General features: G+C 42.3%; 1 protein-coding gene across 1 annotated transcript; it reads right to left on the reverse strand.

Annotated features, from left to right (window-relative positions):
* Window positions 1-1,665: 1,665 nt before the first annotated feature.
* On the reverse strand, window positions 1,666-14,288 carry LOC143286123 (gamma-soluble NSF attachment protein-like). Its single transcript, XM_076593715.1, is given in 11 exon segments — window positions 1,666-3,832; window positions 4,398-4,496; window positions 4,498-4,528; window positions 7,045-7,203; window positions 8,589-8,659; window positions 9,908-9,974; window positions 10,610-10,750; window positions 12,030-12,047; window positions 12,264-12,348; window positions 13,249-13,316; window positions 14,208-14,288. Coding segments are annotated over 11 exon segments (951 nt in total). The 5' UTR covers window positions 14,273-14,288; the 3' UTR covers window positions 1,666-3,685.
* Between the last annotated feature and the right edge of the window lie 1,850 nt (window positions 14,289-16,138).

Below are 16,138 nucleotides of genomic sequence, written 5' to 3' on the forward strand. Positions count from 1 at the left end.
GGAGGAAACTTTGTTCACCTGAGTGCAGTAAACAGTGTGCTGCTACATGCATTTGTTGTTGTTGTTTTTTGCAGAGATAAAAGGCAATGGTGTATTTACTGGAACAATGTCAGTGTGTACAGGTTGTTTAGCATCTTGTCTTTATACACCTCATGCAGAACTGGATTATTTGGTTGCAACTTTCTTTAATATGCATACACATCCTCTGGAAGCTGTTTCTACGTCAGGATCAAAAGTGTTTTTTTTAGATGCTTAGTAAAATCTAATCATTGTCTCATTTTATAAGCATGTTACATTGCAAGATGCAGTCTTGGGGCCTACTACCTTTATTCTTGCAGTTGCCCGAAAAAGAAAAAGAAAAGAAAAGAAAACAAAACACACACAACATGCATTGAGCAACAGATGCATATCAAACAAATATTCACACACTACAACATTTGTTCCATTATCATTTTTCACAAGTGACAGTAAAATTTTTACTTTTTTTTTCTTTCTTTTTATGGGAATCTTGTTTTTGTGAGTATGTAAACCTGGAATGCTGAAGCTGTGCTACCACATGTCCATGTGCTGACGTTGACATATGTGACTCATGTGCTGATGATGACACTATGGTGTGGAAGGGGGTGGATTTTTGTCGAAAATCACAATTGTGGATATACATTAAAACAACAAACGTTGACATATTCCTAAAATATACTGACTGATATATCTCTCATACTGATTGATTGATAATCTCTAACTGGTATAGCTGTTATAAGTAAAATCTGCAGAAGATTTTAAAACATTTAATACCAGCTCTCACGAGGTCATATATTTGTTTTCCTCAGAGATTTCAATGTTGTGTCATTTGATGTTAAATATTTTAAGAACCAGAAAAAAAAGAAAGAAATTTTGACTAATAAAAGCAAACAAACATGACAAAATGTTATCTTTATCAAAATATTGTTCCTAACAGACTTGTAAAATGCACAGTGCACACATTATACAAAATAGGTCGTTTTTTTAAATGAATCATCTGATAAATTGCCTCTGATAAGAAGCATTATGTTTAAACCAAGTGTTATAAGTGAAATCACACACTCTGATGTGCAACAAAAATAATCAGCAACAACCATAACAATCAAAATCATTTCACCAGGTGACAGATCACTTTTAAATTCTGTCCAACATATAAAACACCAAGAACAATCTTTGCAAACACACCATCATCAAAGGCTCTATGACATCTAAGTACGAAAATTTACCGGGCAAACAATGTAACTATTCCTACTTTTGCCTGGGACATGAAACGAATGTACTGATCAACTCATTTTCATCCCAATCATCTACCATCATTCATTCAGAGAATTCAGACATTTATCACCACAGAAGCCAATGTGTACACTCATTTACAACATTACTGTTCTATAGTTTCATGCAAATAAAAGACTAATCAGAGTTACAGGATCAAAGGAATGGGTTTTTTTTAACAAGTCCAAATACAAATAAAAAAATCTCCCCCCCCCCCCCCCACGCCCCTACTTTCAATTTTGTTTGAGTTTTGCCAAGTTATCCTATGCAGGGGTGACTTCAGTGATGACAAAAGAAATCAAAAGTTGTGTTTTGGAAGAGATATGTGGAGACAACTCCATACCTGATGATACTTCATCACTCTTTTGAGAAAGCGAGAGAGAGAGAGAGAGAGAGAGAGAGAACAAGGGGGAATCAGCTTACATCAAAGTTTGCTCCTTCTACACACAGTCCATCCTACTGAAATACTGAAGCTAGATGGCAACTCTCCATGGGCATCAACAGAAACACTGACCCTCAATTTTTTTTTTGGTGGGGTGGGGGATGGGAGTGCATTCTGATTCTGCATTCCAGTTCTACTATCATCAAAACAGAGCTAAAATGAGAAAACATCTCAGCTAAATCTACCACCGCTGATTCAACAACTCAAGTAATCACAAGCCTCCATACAACTACCACATTATCCCTACAGGTCACAAGCTTCACATCTCCCAGTCAGTCGCAGTCACACCGCTATGCTCTACCCTGACCTTGACGATCACATCACATCACGCACGCCACATTTCAAATCATCTGTCATTGGTTTTCATTATCACAAAAGTGGACCAGGCCATCACTCTGATCAGTCTATGATCACTCACACACACACCACCAGAAATTGCACTGAAGGGTCGATGCCAACACATGTAGAAAAAGCAGACCCTGCCTCAGGGCCCAATGTCCACACTCACTGGTCCACAGCGTGGAATGAGCTCTGCCCCCTGCTCCCACAGGTGACAAGACATGTCTGCTGACACCTGTCACCTCAGCTTTCTGTGCTGCTGTGTCTCCATGTCATGTCTGCCTCTGCCGTACTATGTGCCATCTTTTGGCAGACAGACTGTTTCAATGTCATGTCTATCCTTGCTGTTCTGTGTGCCATCTTTTGGCAGACAGACTGTTTCAATGCCGTGTCTATCCTTGCCGTTCTGTGTGCCATCTTTTGGCAGACAGACTATTTCTATGCCATGTCTATCCTTGCCGTTCTGTGTGCCATCTTTTGGCAGACAGACTGTTTCAATGCCATGTCTATCCTTGCCGTTCTGTGTGCCATCTTTTGGCAGACAGACTATTTCAATGCCATGTCTGTCCTTGATGTTCTATTGTTATCTTTAAAAGTTTATCTTTTGGCAGGCAGACTGTTTCAATGCCATGTCTATCCTTGCTGTTCTATGTGTCATCTTTACACCAAAGAGAAAAATTCACACTCATTTACAAGTGCTGATGATACAACTAGCACACCCAAGAGAAAAAAATCCCTATGCATAACTGGTGCTGTCCCTAGAACTAGTACACCCAAAGCAGCCACTAGAAAAAAAACAACACACCAACGCTTCACAGCTGCTCTATCAAAATAATGACAGACCTTCAGCTTGAAATACTTTAAATACTTAATAGGGAATGATAATGCTGATGTATTAGCTTGGAAATATAACATATACTAGCTCAGTCTGCCACCGAGATGCAGATTTGATCTAACAGCAGATTCAAAGTAACTATACTCTGTATAGTGCCATCTACCAACTGACCCAAAGAACATATACTCTGTCTTCTCATCTACCAACAAATAGATATACCAATACTCTGCATCTTCTCATCTACCAATAAAACCCACAGTAGCTATATTCTGTATCCTGTCATCTGCTAGTACCTATGCTCTGTAAGGTATCAACTGACAGAACCACAGTACCTATACTCTGTAAGTTAACTACCACCAGACCCACATTGCCTATCCTCTGTAAGTTATCTACTGCCAGACCCAAAGTACCTATACTTAGTAAGTTATCTACCAAAAGACCCACTACCTAAACTCTGTAAGTTATCTACTGCCAGACCCAAAGTACCTATACTTAGTAAGTTATCTACCAAAAGACCCACTACCTATACTCTGTAAGTTATCTACTGCCAGACCCAAAGTACCTATACTCAGAAAGTTATCTACCAAAAGACCCACTACCTAAACTCTGTAAGTTATCTACTGTCAGAACCACAGTACCTATACTCCGCATCTCATTTTGCCGGCTACAAAACCAGCAGCAGAGGCAGACACGACACAGAGGCAACAACAGCGTCTTCCATCCCAGCGGGTCAGTTTGTTGCTCGACACACACAATGCATAGCGTCGTTAAGGTTTCTTTCAGCACAGACCTCCGGGGAATTCGTCCTCTTCCTCCCCATCTCCTGCCCCCCCGGAGCCGCCGGTGGTGCCACCTATGGGAGACTTGCCACCGTTGCCTGATCCCAGGCCCACTGGAACCTTCATGTCCCGCGCCAACTTGGCAAACTGGAAATGGACAGTTTCCGTTTTCAGCTTTCTGTTTCAAGGAAGCATCACAGATTACAGACTGATCTGGTCTACTCTACACCTTATCTGCTGTTTGCAACAACAAAAAAGGAAGGAAAAGGAGCAGATGCCTGTTCTTACCTTAAACCCAACACACTGATCAGGCCTTGAGAACCTATCCTAAGTTTGTGTAAAACAGTAACAAAGAATGAAAAAAGAAGAAAAAAAAAAAGTGAATACAATAAAATATAGTGAGACAAAAGTTACATAGTGGTCAAATGATAGAAGTAAAACAAGAACCTATATGGGCTACGTGAAGCGAATCCATGCCCATCCACACACACCTGCACACTGACTTATAGTGAATAGACGTTAAACTGAAGAAAACCAGTGGTCAACACACACACACACACACACACACACACACACACACACACCAGTGAACTCAATGACAACAAACCAAACAAACTGAAACAAAAAGCTCATGACTAATGTAGGTTTTTTTTTCTCTCTCTTTCTCTCTCTCTGTCTCTCTGACTGAGGTGACCAAGTGACAGTGACTCACGGCGTTGTCCATGTACTTGAAGAGCGGCAGGGACAGAGTGCTTCGGACATTCTCGTCATCCCCGTCATCGTACGCCTTCAGCAGATCCTGCAGGGCACCCTGCCTCTTCACTCGATCCGAACTCCGGGAAGCTGCCACAGGGGAAAGGAACCCCACCAATGCAGTGATTCTGAGTGAGTGATATTGATAACTATTATGGCCATCATACAGTGGTTTGACTGATTGATATGGACACTTATGTAGCACTTAATGAGAAAGGAACCAGACCAATACAGTGGTTCTGAGTGAGTGATACTGATAACTATTATGCCCATCATACAGTGGTTTGACTGATTGATATGGACACATGTAGCACTTTATGAGAAAGGAACCAGACCAATACAGTGGTTCTGAGTGAGTGATATTGATATCTATTATGCCAATCATATATATATATATGACTGATTGATATGGACACATGTAGCACTTAATGGGGAAGAAATCCCACCAATATAGTGGTTCTGAGTGATAAGAATGACTGATATTGATATCTATTATGCCCATCATATATATATATCTATATGACTGATTGATATGGACACTTATGTAGCACTCAGTGGGGAAGGAATCCCACCAATATAGTGGTTCTGAGTGACTGATACTGATATCTATTATGCCCATCATATATATATATATATATATATATATATATATATATATATATATATATATATATATATATATCTATATGACTGATTGATATGGACACTTATGTAGCACTCAGTGGGGAAGGAATCCCACCAATATAGTGGTTCTGAGTGACTGATACTGATATCTATGCAGTGCCCATCATACAGTGGTTTGACTGAATGATATGGACACTTACATGGCGTTTTCAAGGAAGGGAACTGGACCAACACATTGCTTCTGAGTGATCGATATTGGTAAGTATACAGTGTCTACCCTTGGTCAGAGACCATGCTCTGGGTGCTTTACAAATATAGACACATGTAGCACTTAAAGGGGAAGAAATCCCACCAATATAGTGGTTCTGAGTGAGTGATATTGATATCTATTATGCCCATCATATATATATATATATATGGACACATGTAGCACTTAATGGGGAAGGAATCCCACCAAAAAAGTGGTTCTGAGTGATACGAATGACTGATATTGATATCTATTATGCCCATCATATATATATATCTATATGGCTGATTGATATGGACACTTATGTAGCACTCAATGGGGAAGGAATCCCACCAATATAGTGGTTCTGAGTGACTGATATTGATATCTATGTAGTGCCCATCATACAGTGGTTTGACTGAATGATATGGACACTTACATGGCGTTTTCAAGGAAGGGAACTGGACCAACACATTGCTTCTGAGTGATCGATATTGGTAAGTATACAGTGTCTGTCCTTGGTCAGAGACCATGCTCTGGGTGCTTTACAAATACAGAGCTGTCTGTCCTCCATCAGTGACCTATCGCTAAGTGCTTAACTCACTCATTATGGCCAGTCCCCTCTTCTCTACACAGACCCCTCGGATGTCCAGTGGGTGGCTGAATGACCCAACCTTTAGCTTCCGTCGTCAGAATTGTGGTATTCTTTGTAAACATTCACCTCTTCAGTATAAGAGCCTTCCGCCTGCAATATTTTGATGATGGTAATTGGGGTGAAATGCTGTTAACGTCGTCTCTTTTGCCGTTCATATGGAGAGAGTTAACAAACATGGAGTCATTTGCACAGCTGGCTCCTTGCCTGGGTAGAGCTGTTTGAGAGCTGCCTTTATACATTTCCTGTGTCATTCCGTTAGGCTTCATTTACACCCACACACACACACACAATCACATATATAATAGAGTGGATTTTCTTTGAAAATTTGCCAGCAACAACTCTCTCACTCACGCACCAGACATATGCCCCACATTCTTACCCCCACACACCCACCAATATCCCCCACAAATTCCCTTCCAATCAACCCCTCTCCTTTCTCCCCACCCATCTCCCATACATACTCATATACAGCAATCTCCCCTCACCTTTACCACCCCCTGCCTTCCTTTCTCTGCCCCTTCTTCTTCCCTTGCACACCTGCCAATATCCCCTCACCTTCAGCACCCCCCCCTCTCTCCCCAAATATCTCCTCCCCCTCCCGCCCCCCCCCCCGCCAACATCCCCTCACCTTTACCCCCCCCCCTCCTCCCCACCCTCTCACACACACACACACACTCCCACCAATATCCCCTTACCCTTTAACCCCCAGTCCACCCTCCCCCCCTTTCCAACTCCCCCACATCCTCTCACCTTTCTTTACCCCCACTACCATCCTCTCCCACACAGACACCCACACATATCCCTTACCCACTCCCTTTCCCCACCCCAAACCCTCCTGCCCCTTCTCCTTACCACCCTCTTCCACACAAACACATTCACAAGCACACACACACACACACACACCCACGGACACGTTCACAAACACATATACATTCACAAACACATGCACGCACGGACACATTCATAAACACACACATACGCCAATGCAAAGAGACACATTCACAAACACATACACACAAAAAAACATAAACATGCACACACAAATACACACACACACCCACAAACATGTAAACACACACACACACACAAAAAAAAACACACTTGAGAGCGTCCCTGAAGAAGAGGTCAGCAGCCACGTAGTCCTCCTGATGGAGGTGTATGAGGATGATGCCCATGACCAGTTTACGGATGTGAGCGTATCCCTCCACCTCCGCGTAGTACCCAATCTCCTTCTTCAGGCACTCCAGAGCTTCGTCAAACCTGCCACACCCAGCCTTCAGTTTCAGCTTCATCTTCAGGGACAAAAGCGTTGTGGACTGATTCATAATTATATGCTACACATCTGCTTAAAAAAAAAAAAAAAAGAAAAAAAGAAAGAAAGTGGGGGTGGATGGGGTGACAGTGGAGCAGATGCCGGACCCATGCATAGACCCAAGGTGCTGGTAAGGGATATTATTATTATTATCATCATCATTATAGTTGCTTGTAGTCCAGCCGACTGCACAGGACCACATCAGGACTGCCAAACTACACAAATGTCCAACCATGTTAAACCAAAGACTGTCACACAAATATAAAAACCTACAAAACACAGTTCATGACACATTATATTGACCTTTGCTCTTTTCCTCAATGATCATGTTATCTCTCTCTATATATACATATATGTAGAGAGAGAGTGACGGAAAGACAGATATAGATATCTATCTATCTATCTTATATATATATATATATATATATATATAAAAGAAGATCACACTCTCTTGGTGTCTTGGGCTCCACTCCTTGTACAAAGAACTGAGGTAAATTCCTGAGACCAGTAGATATAAAGATAAGAACGGCAGTAGTCTTGGCATGTCTTTAAATCTTGTAATTAAAATGCAGCAAATTTTCGCTGTATAACATCTTCTTCAAGCTTGCCCAGAGAGAGACAGAGAGAGAGAGAGAGAGAGAGAGAGAGAGATGGAGAGAGAGATGGAGATATAAATACAGAGATACAGATATATAAAAATTTCAGCTGCAGCTACTTTGAGTTCACAGCTTGGCCGCAGTGATATTTTGCACATGACAGAAATTCTACCCCTGCTGGAGTCTGCAGCAGTGGGACACGGCATACTGTGTCTAATTAAACCTATTTCAACCTAACGAACAACAAAGGTCTCGGGCCCAGAGTGTCAGCGAATCGATTGCGATCGCGCCTTAATTTTAGCACGATTCCCCAGTCGAGATACATAATTATGTGACCTGGTTGGAGACATAATTTGACAAAAAACAAGAACGCCAGAGAATCAGCAGACTGGCAGAAAATACGAAAAAAATTAGCCGTATGAAGAGCACAGGAACAGGAGTCATGATGGCTGCCGGAAAAAGAGGGCACTAGCTAGCGGGACAAAGGGGAGGTTACCTACTTCCGGGAGGTTATCGGCCGTAGTTGCTTTCGTTTTCTCTGCATAGGCGGATAGTAGTTTGCACAGGACAGGAATGTCAGACCCCTGCCGGAGTCTGCACTAGTTGGGTCACGGTTAAGTATGTGTAATTAAAACCTATTTCAACCTAACAAACAACAAAGGTCTCTGGCATGTACTACAAAGAAAACTTGAAAGGTGTGTGACAGACACTGATAACTAAAGGTCCAAACCACATACCTGTTTTCTTTCACAAGCAAACGTGCCGCTTTGCCAATGGCCTCCCCTGACTGCCGAGGTCTGTCTTCACACTGACACACACACAAACACACTGATATGTACACACCCACAGACACACACACACACACATATGTACAGACACACATAGATATGTGCAGACACAACACAAACACACTGATACACACACACACACAGATATGTACAAATGCACACACAGAGATTTATAGACACATGCACTCAGACACACAGAGATATGTACCCACCTGCATGCATATACACACATGCAGACACATACACACACACACTCACACACGCACACACACAAGCATACACAACACACACTCAACATACATAATAATATATGCACACACACACACACACACAGAAAAAAAAAAGAAACACCACTGAGAGAGAGAGAGGAGAGAAGGAACCAATACCAAATATGTAGAAGGATGAAAATTAATAATGATAATAATAATAACATTATCTTATTTTAATATAGCGCTATAATTCAAGCATAAGCAAGCTCTTCTTCTTCTTCTTCTTCTGCGTTTGTGGGCTGCACGCAACTCCCACGTTCACTCGTATATACGCAAGTGGGCTTTTACGTGTATGACCGTTTTTAACCCGGCATGTAGGCAGCCATACTCCGCTTTCGGGGGTATGCATGCTGGGTATGTCCTTGTTTCCATAACCCACCGAACGGTGACATGGATTACAGGATCTTTAACGTGCGTACTTGATCTGCTTGTGTATACACATGAAGGGGGTTCAGGCACTAGCAGGTCTGCACATATGTTGACCTGGGAGATCGTAAAAATCTCTACCATTTACCCATCAGGCGTCGTCACCGTGATTCAAACCCGGGACCTTCAGATTGAAAGTCGAATGCTTTAACCATTCGGCTACTGCGCCCGTCATAAGCAAGCTCTACGCTCTAAATTTAGAGAGAAGAGAGACAGGAAAGGAGAGGAGAGAAGAGAGAGATGAGAAAGAGAGTGTGTGTGTGTGTGTGTGTCACTGTGTGTGAGTGAGTGTGAGAGTGAGACAGACAGACAGACAGACTTTGACTTGACTTGGCAGACAGACCGACGGACAAAGGCAAACCAACAGAAGGAAACACACAGAGACAGACCGACCGACACACAGCCAGGCAATCAAAACAGGATGAAACACGGAAGACACAAAAGAGCAGCAGTGAAGAGAGTGAGCCAGGCCCCACCCCCTCCCCCCGCACCCCTTCCCCTCCCCCCGACTGACAAGACTTCTGTCAGTGTTATCAGCAGCACCACCCACAGCATCAGCACACACAGCATTACCTCTCCAACTTCACACGCCTTCTTGTACAGTGTGATGGCTTTGCCTGCGTTCACCTGTTCCACCATTCTGAAAAAAATACAAGAATACTCTACTGTCTCTGCGCATATGCTAGTTCGGCCATGAGAGCCTAAAATGAAATGAAATAAAACAACATATAATTAACAAATGAATTAATCAAATAAAAATAGAATAAAAATGAATGTCAGACAGTCACAAATATATAAGAGGGTCAATCATCGACACAGATGAATGAACACCAACAAACAGTAACTTGGCAACCAGTCACCACGGTGAAGTGGTCAGCATCGCAGACTGACTACTGTGAAGATGTGGGTTGAACCTTCATCAGAGGTGGAATTTTTCAGCCCATACCCAGAGCTTGCCAAGTTGAGTTGGCTCAAATGGCATGACTGGGACCACAATGTCAAGAGTAATCCATCTTGCCTTTGGGAGGGTTGCTCAAATCTGCTGACCAACACTGCAGGTGTCTGTATCTCTAAGCTTCACTGATGATGCTGGGATACATTCTAAGAGTAAAGCCTTGTCAAGCAGCTCCAGACTTTAAAATGGACACCCTTGGCAGCCATCTTCATCACCCCCATCATCATCGAAATGAAGGAAACAAAATGTCCCAAATTCTAGGGCAAAATGAACAGAAACAAACAGAAACAAACAAAAACAACAACAAAAACCCCACTGACTTGGCGGCTTTTTCCAGACAGATGGCAGCAGTGTCAGGGGTGCCGTGTTCCTGGAACATGTAGGATGCCATCTCCATAAGACGGACCGCTTCGTCGTACTCCTTGTTCTCCTTGCACAGCAAGCCGGCTTGTTCGTAGCTCCTGTCCACACACAACAGTCACCAGTCACACGCCTGTACTATGCATGAATTAGATGGGTGTGGTGGCCAAATGGTTACAGAGCTCGATTCTTGTCCAAGTTTCCTGGGTTCGATTATAATTTGTTTCGGCACACCCTGAGGGTTAAAGATGGAGATTTTTCTTATCTCCCATGTCAACATATTCAATTCAAAATAGTTGACTGCCTGCTACAAGCAAATAAAACAGAAAACTTTTCTTTTGGCTCATTCAAACGCTTGTCAACAAATATCAAGTGAAATGAAAAATGAATGAGTAACTGGTGCACCTTTACCTGATCACCATGCAGACATCAATTATCATGTGAAAAGAATTCATTGAGTGATTGAGGTAAAAAAATATTACACTTTATGATACAAGTGAAATAATAAATGAAAAACATCTACACCCTTCCTTGATTGCTTTGTACATTTGAATCATTGTACAAAAGTTAAATATTCAGAAAGATAATTGTAACAATTTCAGATGCAAATCAAATGAAAATAACTGAATAACCTGTACATCCTTCCCTTCCTACAGTGCAGGCACCAACCATCATATAAAAGGAAAATAAAGACAAATGACAAATGTAACTTTTCAAGTCATGAAATCACAGTTGAAAGTTCTAAAACTGCCACTAACATTACAAGCATGCAATATGTGCAGACCTGCTATTGCTTGACCTCCCTTCAGGAGTATACGCATGCAGATGTTGTACGCATGATAAAGATCCTAAAATCCATATCGGCTTTTGATGAGGTATGGAAACAAGAACATATCTAGAAAGCACATCTCCCAAAACAGAGTGTACTGTCTAGATGGTGAGCTAAAAACAGTCATATATGCAAAAGCACACTGGTATACTGTGTACAGAAGTGAACATGGGTGTTGAAACCCACAAACACAGAAGAAGACAGTGGCACTGCCTCATGCTGTTTGACAGTTTCAGTTTCAAGGTGGTGTCATTGAGTATGGACTGATCCTTGTACGCTACACCACATCTGCTGTGAAAAAAGAAAAAAATGAAAAAAGAGAAGTAGACTGCTATTCATGTATATACATCAGTATCAGCAAACGAAAATTGTACGAGTCACATCACACGGTAATATTATTGTGCCTGACAGTGGAATATAAATGAGAAAAAGAAAAGACAAATTCTTAATAAATCATAGTGGCATGAGATTAGAAGACCAACGCTAAAACACTGTACAAAACAAAAACTAAAACAAGCAAACAAAAAAAAGTGGAGAACAAGATTACTTACTTGGCAGCATGGAACGGGCTGAGGTGAGTCAAGGTCAATTATAACTCACAATTTAAAATGTAACAATCAAAATATCAATCATGTAAGCAGGTAATGAAACCACAATATATGTCTGTAAGAATCCGCATTTTTCTGAATGCGTGCGTGCGTGCGTGCGTGCGTGCGTGTGTGCGTGCGTGTGTGTGTGTCTGTTTGCCCACATGCTTGTACACAACTACTGAATTCAAAGGATACGAGTTCATGGCTTTTTGAGCATCTGCAGCCTTCATATAGCTTTCTTTGGCTTGCTCAAAGGCCTTGGCATTCTTGAACGCAGTGGCTGCAACATTCAGAACTCATTATTGCAATAACCACACTTTGTGCTATCTGCTGGCACTCAAAAGTGATGATGATATCAGAAGACTAAAAACAACAACAAAAACAAAACGTTTAAAAAGCAAAGTATTTCCTCTTTTTTTTCTTTTTGCCTCTAAACTGATGTGAATTACTTGTGATGGAGCAGGTACTGATTACACTTTAGTTCAGTGTTTGATTTAGAGAAATAATGCTACATTGTTTTTTTCAAGTGTAATGCGCTGCTACAACTTGTAAATGTATCTCTGTCTCCATACCCCCACTCTTAGAAATAGTCACAGTTTGTTGCGGGACCCCAGGCCCCCTAAGCAAGCCAAAATTGCAGTCAAAATAACATTCATGGTTTCAGATTAAAAAATATATGTAAAAAAGATATAAATGTTAAATAACTGGGCAAGATTAGAAAGGGTTCTCTTCCTTCCCATTCTTTAAAAAAAAAAGAAGAAAAGTTTTTAAACAGACTGTCCCTAACAATATGCTAATTCAAGTCCTCCTCTCCCTAAAGTGAGCAAGAGGCAGATAGAGGGGGGCAGAGAGAGGGAGAGAGGAGAGAGAGAGGAAGAGAGGGAGAGAGAGAACGGTAGGGAGGGATTCTACAAAAATCAAAGAAAATAGCAGAGAGATCAAGAGTCATAAAGAAAGGCAGAGAGGGGGGCACAGACAGACAGACAAACTGACAGACAGAGAAACTAGAATTCATGAGAAGGGGAGGGGGGGTAGGAGGGGGAGGGGGGGGGGCACAGAGAGAGAGAGAGAGAGAGAGAGAGAGAGAGAGAGAGAGAGAGAAACAAGGAACATTTAAGTGTGAAATCAATAATGCATTGTTTATTCAGTATCATCATATTCAAGATGTTCCACTACATACCTGCTTTTCCATATTCAGCAGCTGCACCATCAAAATCTGGCTTCCATTTAAACAATGAGGTTTTCATGCTGAAACAAAAGAAAAAAGGTGAACACATACACATACTCATACACACATTCAAACACACACACAAGCACAAAGACAAATAAACCCCACCCACAATCACATACTTACAAACACACACACAAACACACTCAAACACACAAGCACATAAACCGAGTTTCAACATCACTCATAGATCTGCTCAAATGGACATGGGACATGGATTACAGGATCTTTAACGTGCATATTTGATCTTCTGCGTGCGCATACACACGAAGGGGGTTCAGGCACTAAGCAGGTCTGCACATATGTTGACCTAGGAGATCAGAAAAATCCCCACCCTTTATCCACCTGGTGCACCGAGATTCGAACCCAGGACCGTCAGATTGAAAGTCCAGCGCTTTAACCATTCGGCTATTGCACCCGTGCTTTATCTTTGATCTCAATGGTTCAATGCTCACCCAATGTCCCCCCGAGGACTTCATAATTGGTTAAAAACTAATCCAATTCAATTTCAGCAACTTTCTTTCAGCTCTAGAAATCATTAAATAAAAAGAGTAGTAAAACCATTAAAACTGCATAATTATTATCATTTGATATCATTATCCCCTCGCTTTAAATGTTGTCAGATTCTTCGAGCTCTGTCTATTTCAGTCAAAACTATTCTACTGCTTTAAACCAAAACAAGCAAAATATGCCACATATGTAAACAACATCGTAATAATATTACTTTAGCTATTAGTAATGCTATTTTAAAAATAAAAGATTGATCACGCCTTCTTTATTGACATAGCACATTAGCAGCGATTATTTTCATAACCGAACAGACAATTTTACATTTTAAACGTTTGTCACTTTTCATATGGTGTATCCAACAATAGCAAATACAAGTCCGATTTATTATACCATATACGCACCATTTATCAGCCAGACGAAGGTGTTCTAAACCTTCACACAGCTTCTTGTCGCTTTGAGTCGCCATTTTGAAAACTCGTCTGCTAAACTCTCGCGGATCATCACATTATGACTTTCTGAGAATCGCCTCCCTTGGAGAAAAAAAAAAGAAGGAAAAAAAAAAGCAAAAGAAAAAAAAGAGAGCGCGCAGTTTCTGTTCTTTCGAGCGCAGTGTATATGCCAGTGCAGTGCATGGTTATTTGTCAACTTCTTGATTCAGGCTCATTCACCACCACAATGTTTTTGCACATTTACGTAAAAACGACTTTGCATATGCCATAGCAGTCGAAGAGGTCAGCCCGATACTCCCCCGTGTCGATACTACCCCCGCCGGCGTCAATACTCCCCCGTGTCAATACTCCCCCGGCTCGATAGTCCCTCTCACAAAGACATAGAAACAGTCAAATACAGATGTATGTATAATATATTTGTGACTGATTATGCTTTCTGCTTGATCAAAGATGTGTTGTGGAATGAATGTGCTATGTGTTCTCTTCGTACCACCAGCCGGCCGCGTTCCGAGTTGGCAGCGACTTGTGTGTTGGGCCCGCTGTTGTGTGGGCTCCCTGCCTTGTCCGGGCCGGACTTAGACTTTTTCATCACGACTCAGTGTGTCTGCGGGGAAACGCTCTCTCTCTCTCTCTCTCATTTTCTGTTTCTCTGTCTCTCCCCCTCTCTGCCACTCTCTCTCTCTCTGTGTCTCTCTCCAGTGTCTCTCTGTCAGTTTGTCTCTCTCTCCGCCGAGGCTCACTCACTCTCCGTCTCTCATTTTCTGTTTCTCTGTCTCTCCTCCTCTCTGCCACTCTCTCTCTCTCTGTGTCTCTCTCCAGTGTCTCTCTGTCAGTTTGTCTCTCTCTCCGCCGAGGCTCACTCACTCTCCGTCTCTCATTTTCTGTTTCTCTTGTCTCTCCCCGGGCCCTCTCTGCCACACACACACACACTCTCTCTCTGTGTCTCTATCTCTCTCTTTCAGTTTCTCTCTGTCTCTCTCAGATTCAGATCTCTCTCTCTCTCTCTCTCACTCTCCGTCTCTATATATTGGCGCTGTTCTTTATAATGGATGTTAACACGGAAGCCCCCCCCCCCCCCCCCGGCCCCCCTTACCCCTGTTGTCACGGACAGAAAGGCCTAAACAATAAACCATTCAGTTTCAGACTCTCCGTCTCTCATTTTCTGTTTCTCTGTCTCTCCCCCTCTCTGCCACTATCTCTCTCTCCCGCTCTCTCTGTCTCTCTCTGTAAGTTTCTCTCTCTCTCTCTCTCTCTCTCTCTCTCTCTCTCTCTGTGTGTGTGTGTGTGTGTGTGTGTGTGTGTGTGTGTATCTCTGTCTCTCTGTCTGTCAGTTTCTCTCTGTCTCTTTCTCACTCACTCTCCGTCTCTCATTTTCTGTTTCTGTGTCTCTCATCTTCTCTGCCACACACACACACACACTCTCTCTCTGTCTCTCTCTCTCTGTCAGTTTCTCTCTGTCTCTCTCTCTCTCACTCACCGTCTCTCATTTTCTGTTTCTCTGTCTCTCCCCTTCTCTGCCACACACATACACACACTCTCTCTGTCTCTCTCTCTCTCTGTCAGTTTCTCTCTCTCTCACACTCACCATCTCTCAGTTTCTGTTTCTCTGTCTCAGGCTCCCCCTCTCTGCCACACACTTCCTCTCTCTCTGTGTCTGTCTGTCTCTGTCTCTCTGTCAGTTTCTCTCTGTCTCTCTCTCTCACTCACTCTCCGTCTCTCATTTTCTCTTTCTGTCTCTCCCCCTCTCTGCCACACACACTCTCCCTCTCTGTCTGTCTGTCTGTCTGTCTCTGTCAGTTTCTCTCTGTCTCTCTCACTCACTCACTCTCAGTCTCTCATTTTCTGTTTCTGTCTCTCCCCCTCTCTGCCACACACACTCTCCC

The sequence above is a fragment of the Babylonia areolata genome, chromosome 9 (assembly GCF_041734735.1).
Source record: "Babylonia areolata isolate BAREFJ2019XMU chromosome 9, ASM4173473v1, whole genome shotgun sequence".
NCBI lineage: Eukaryota > Metazoa > Mollusca > Gastropoda > Neogastropoda > Buccinidae > Babylonia > Babylonia areolata.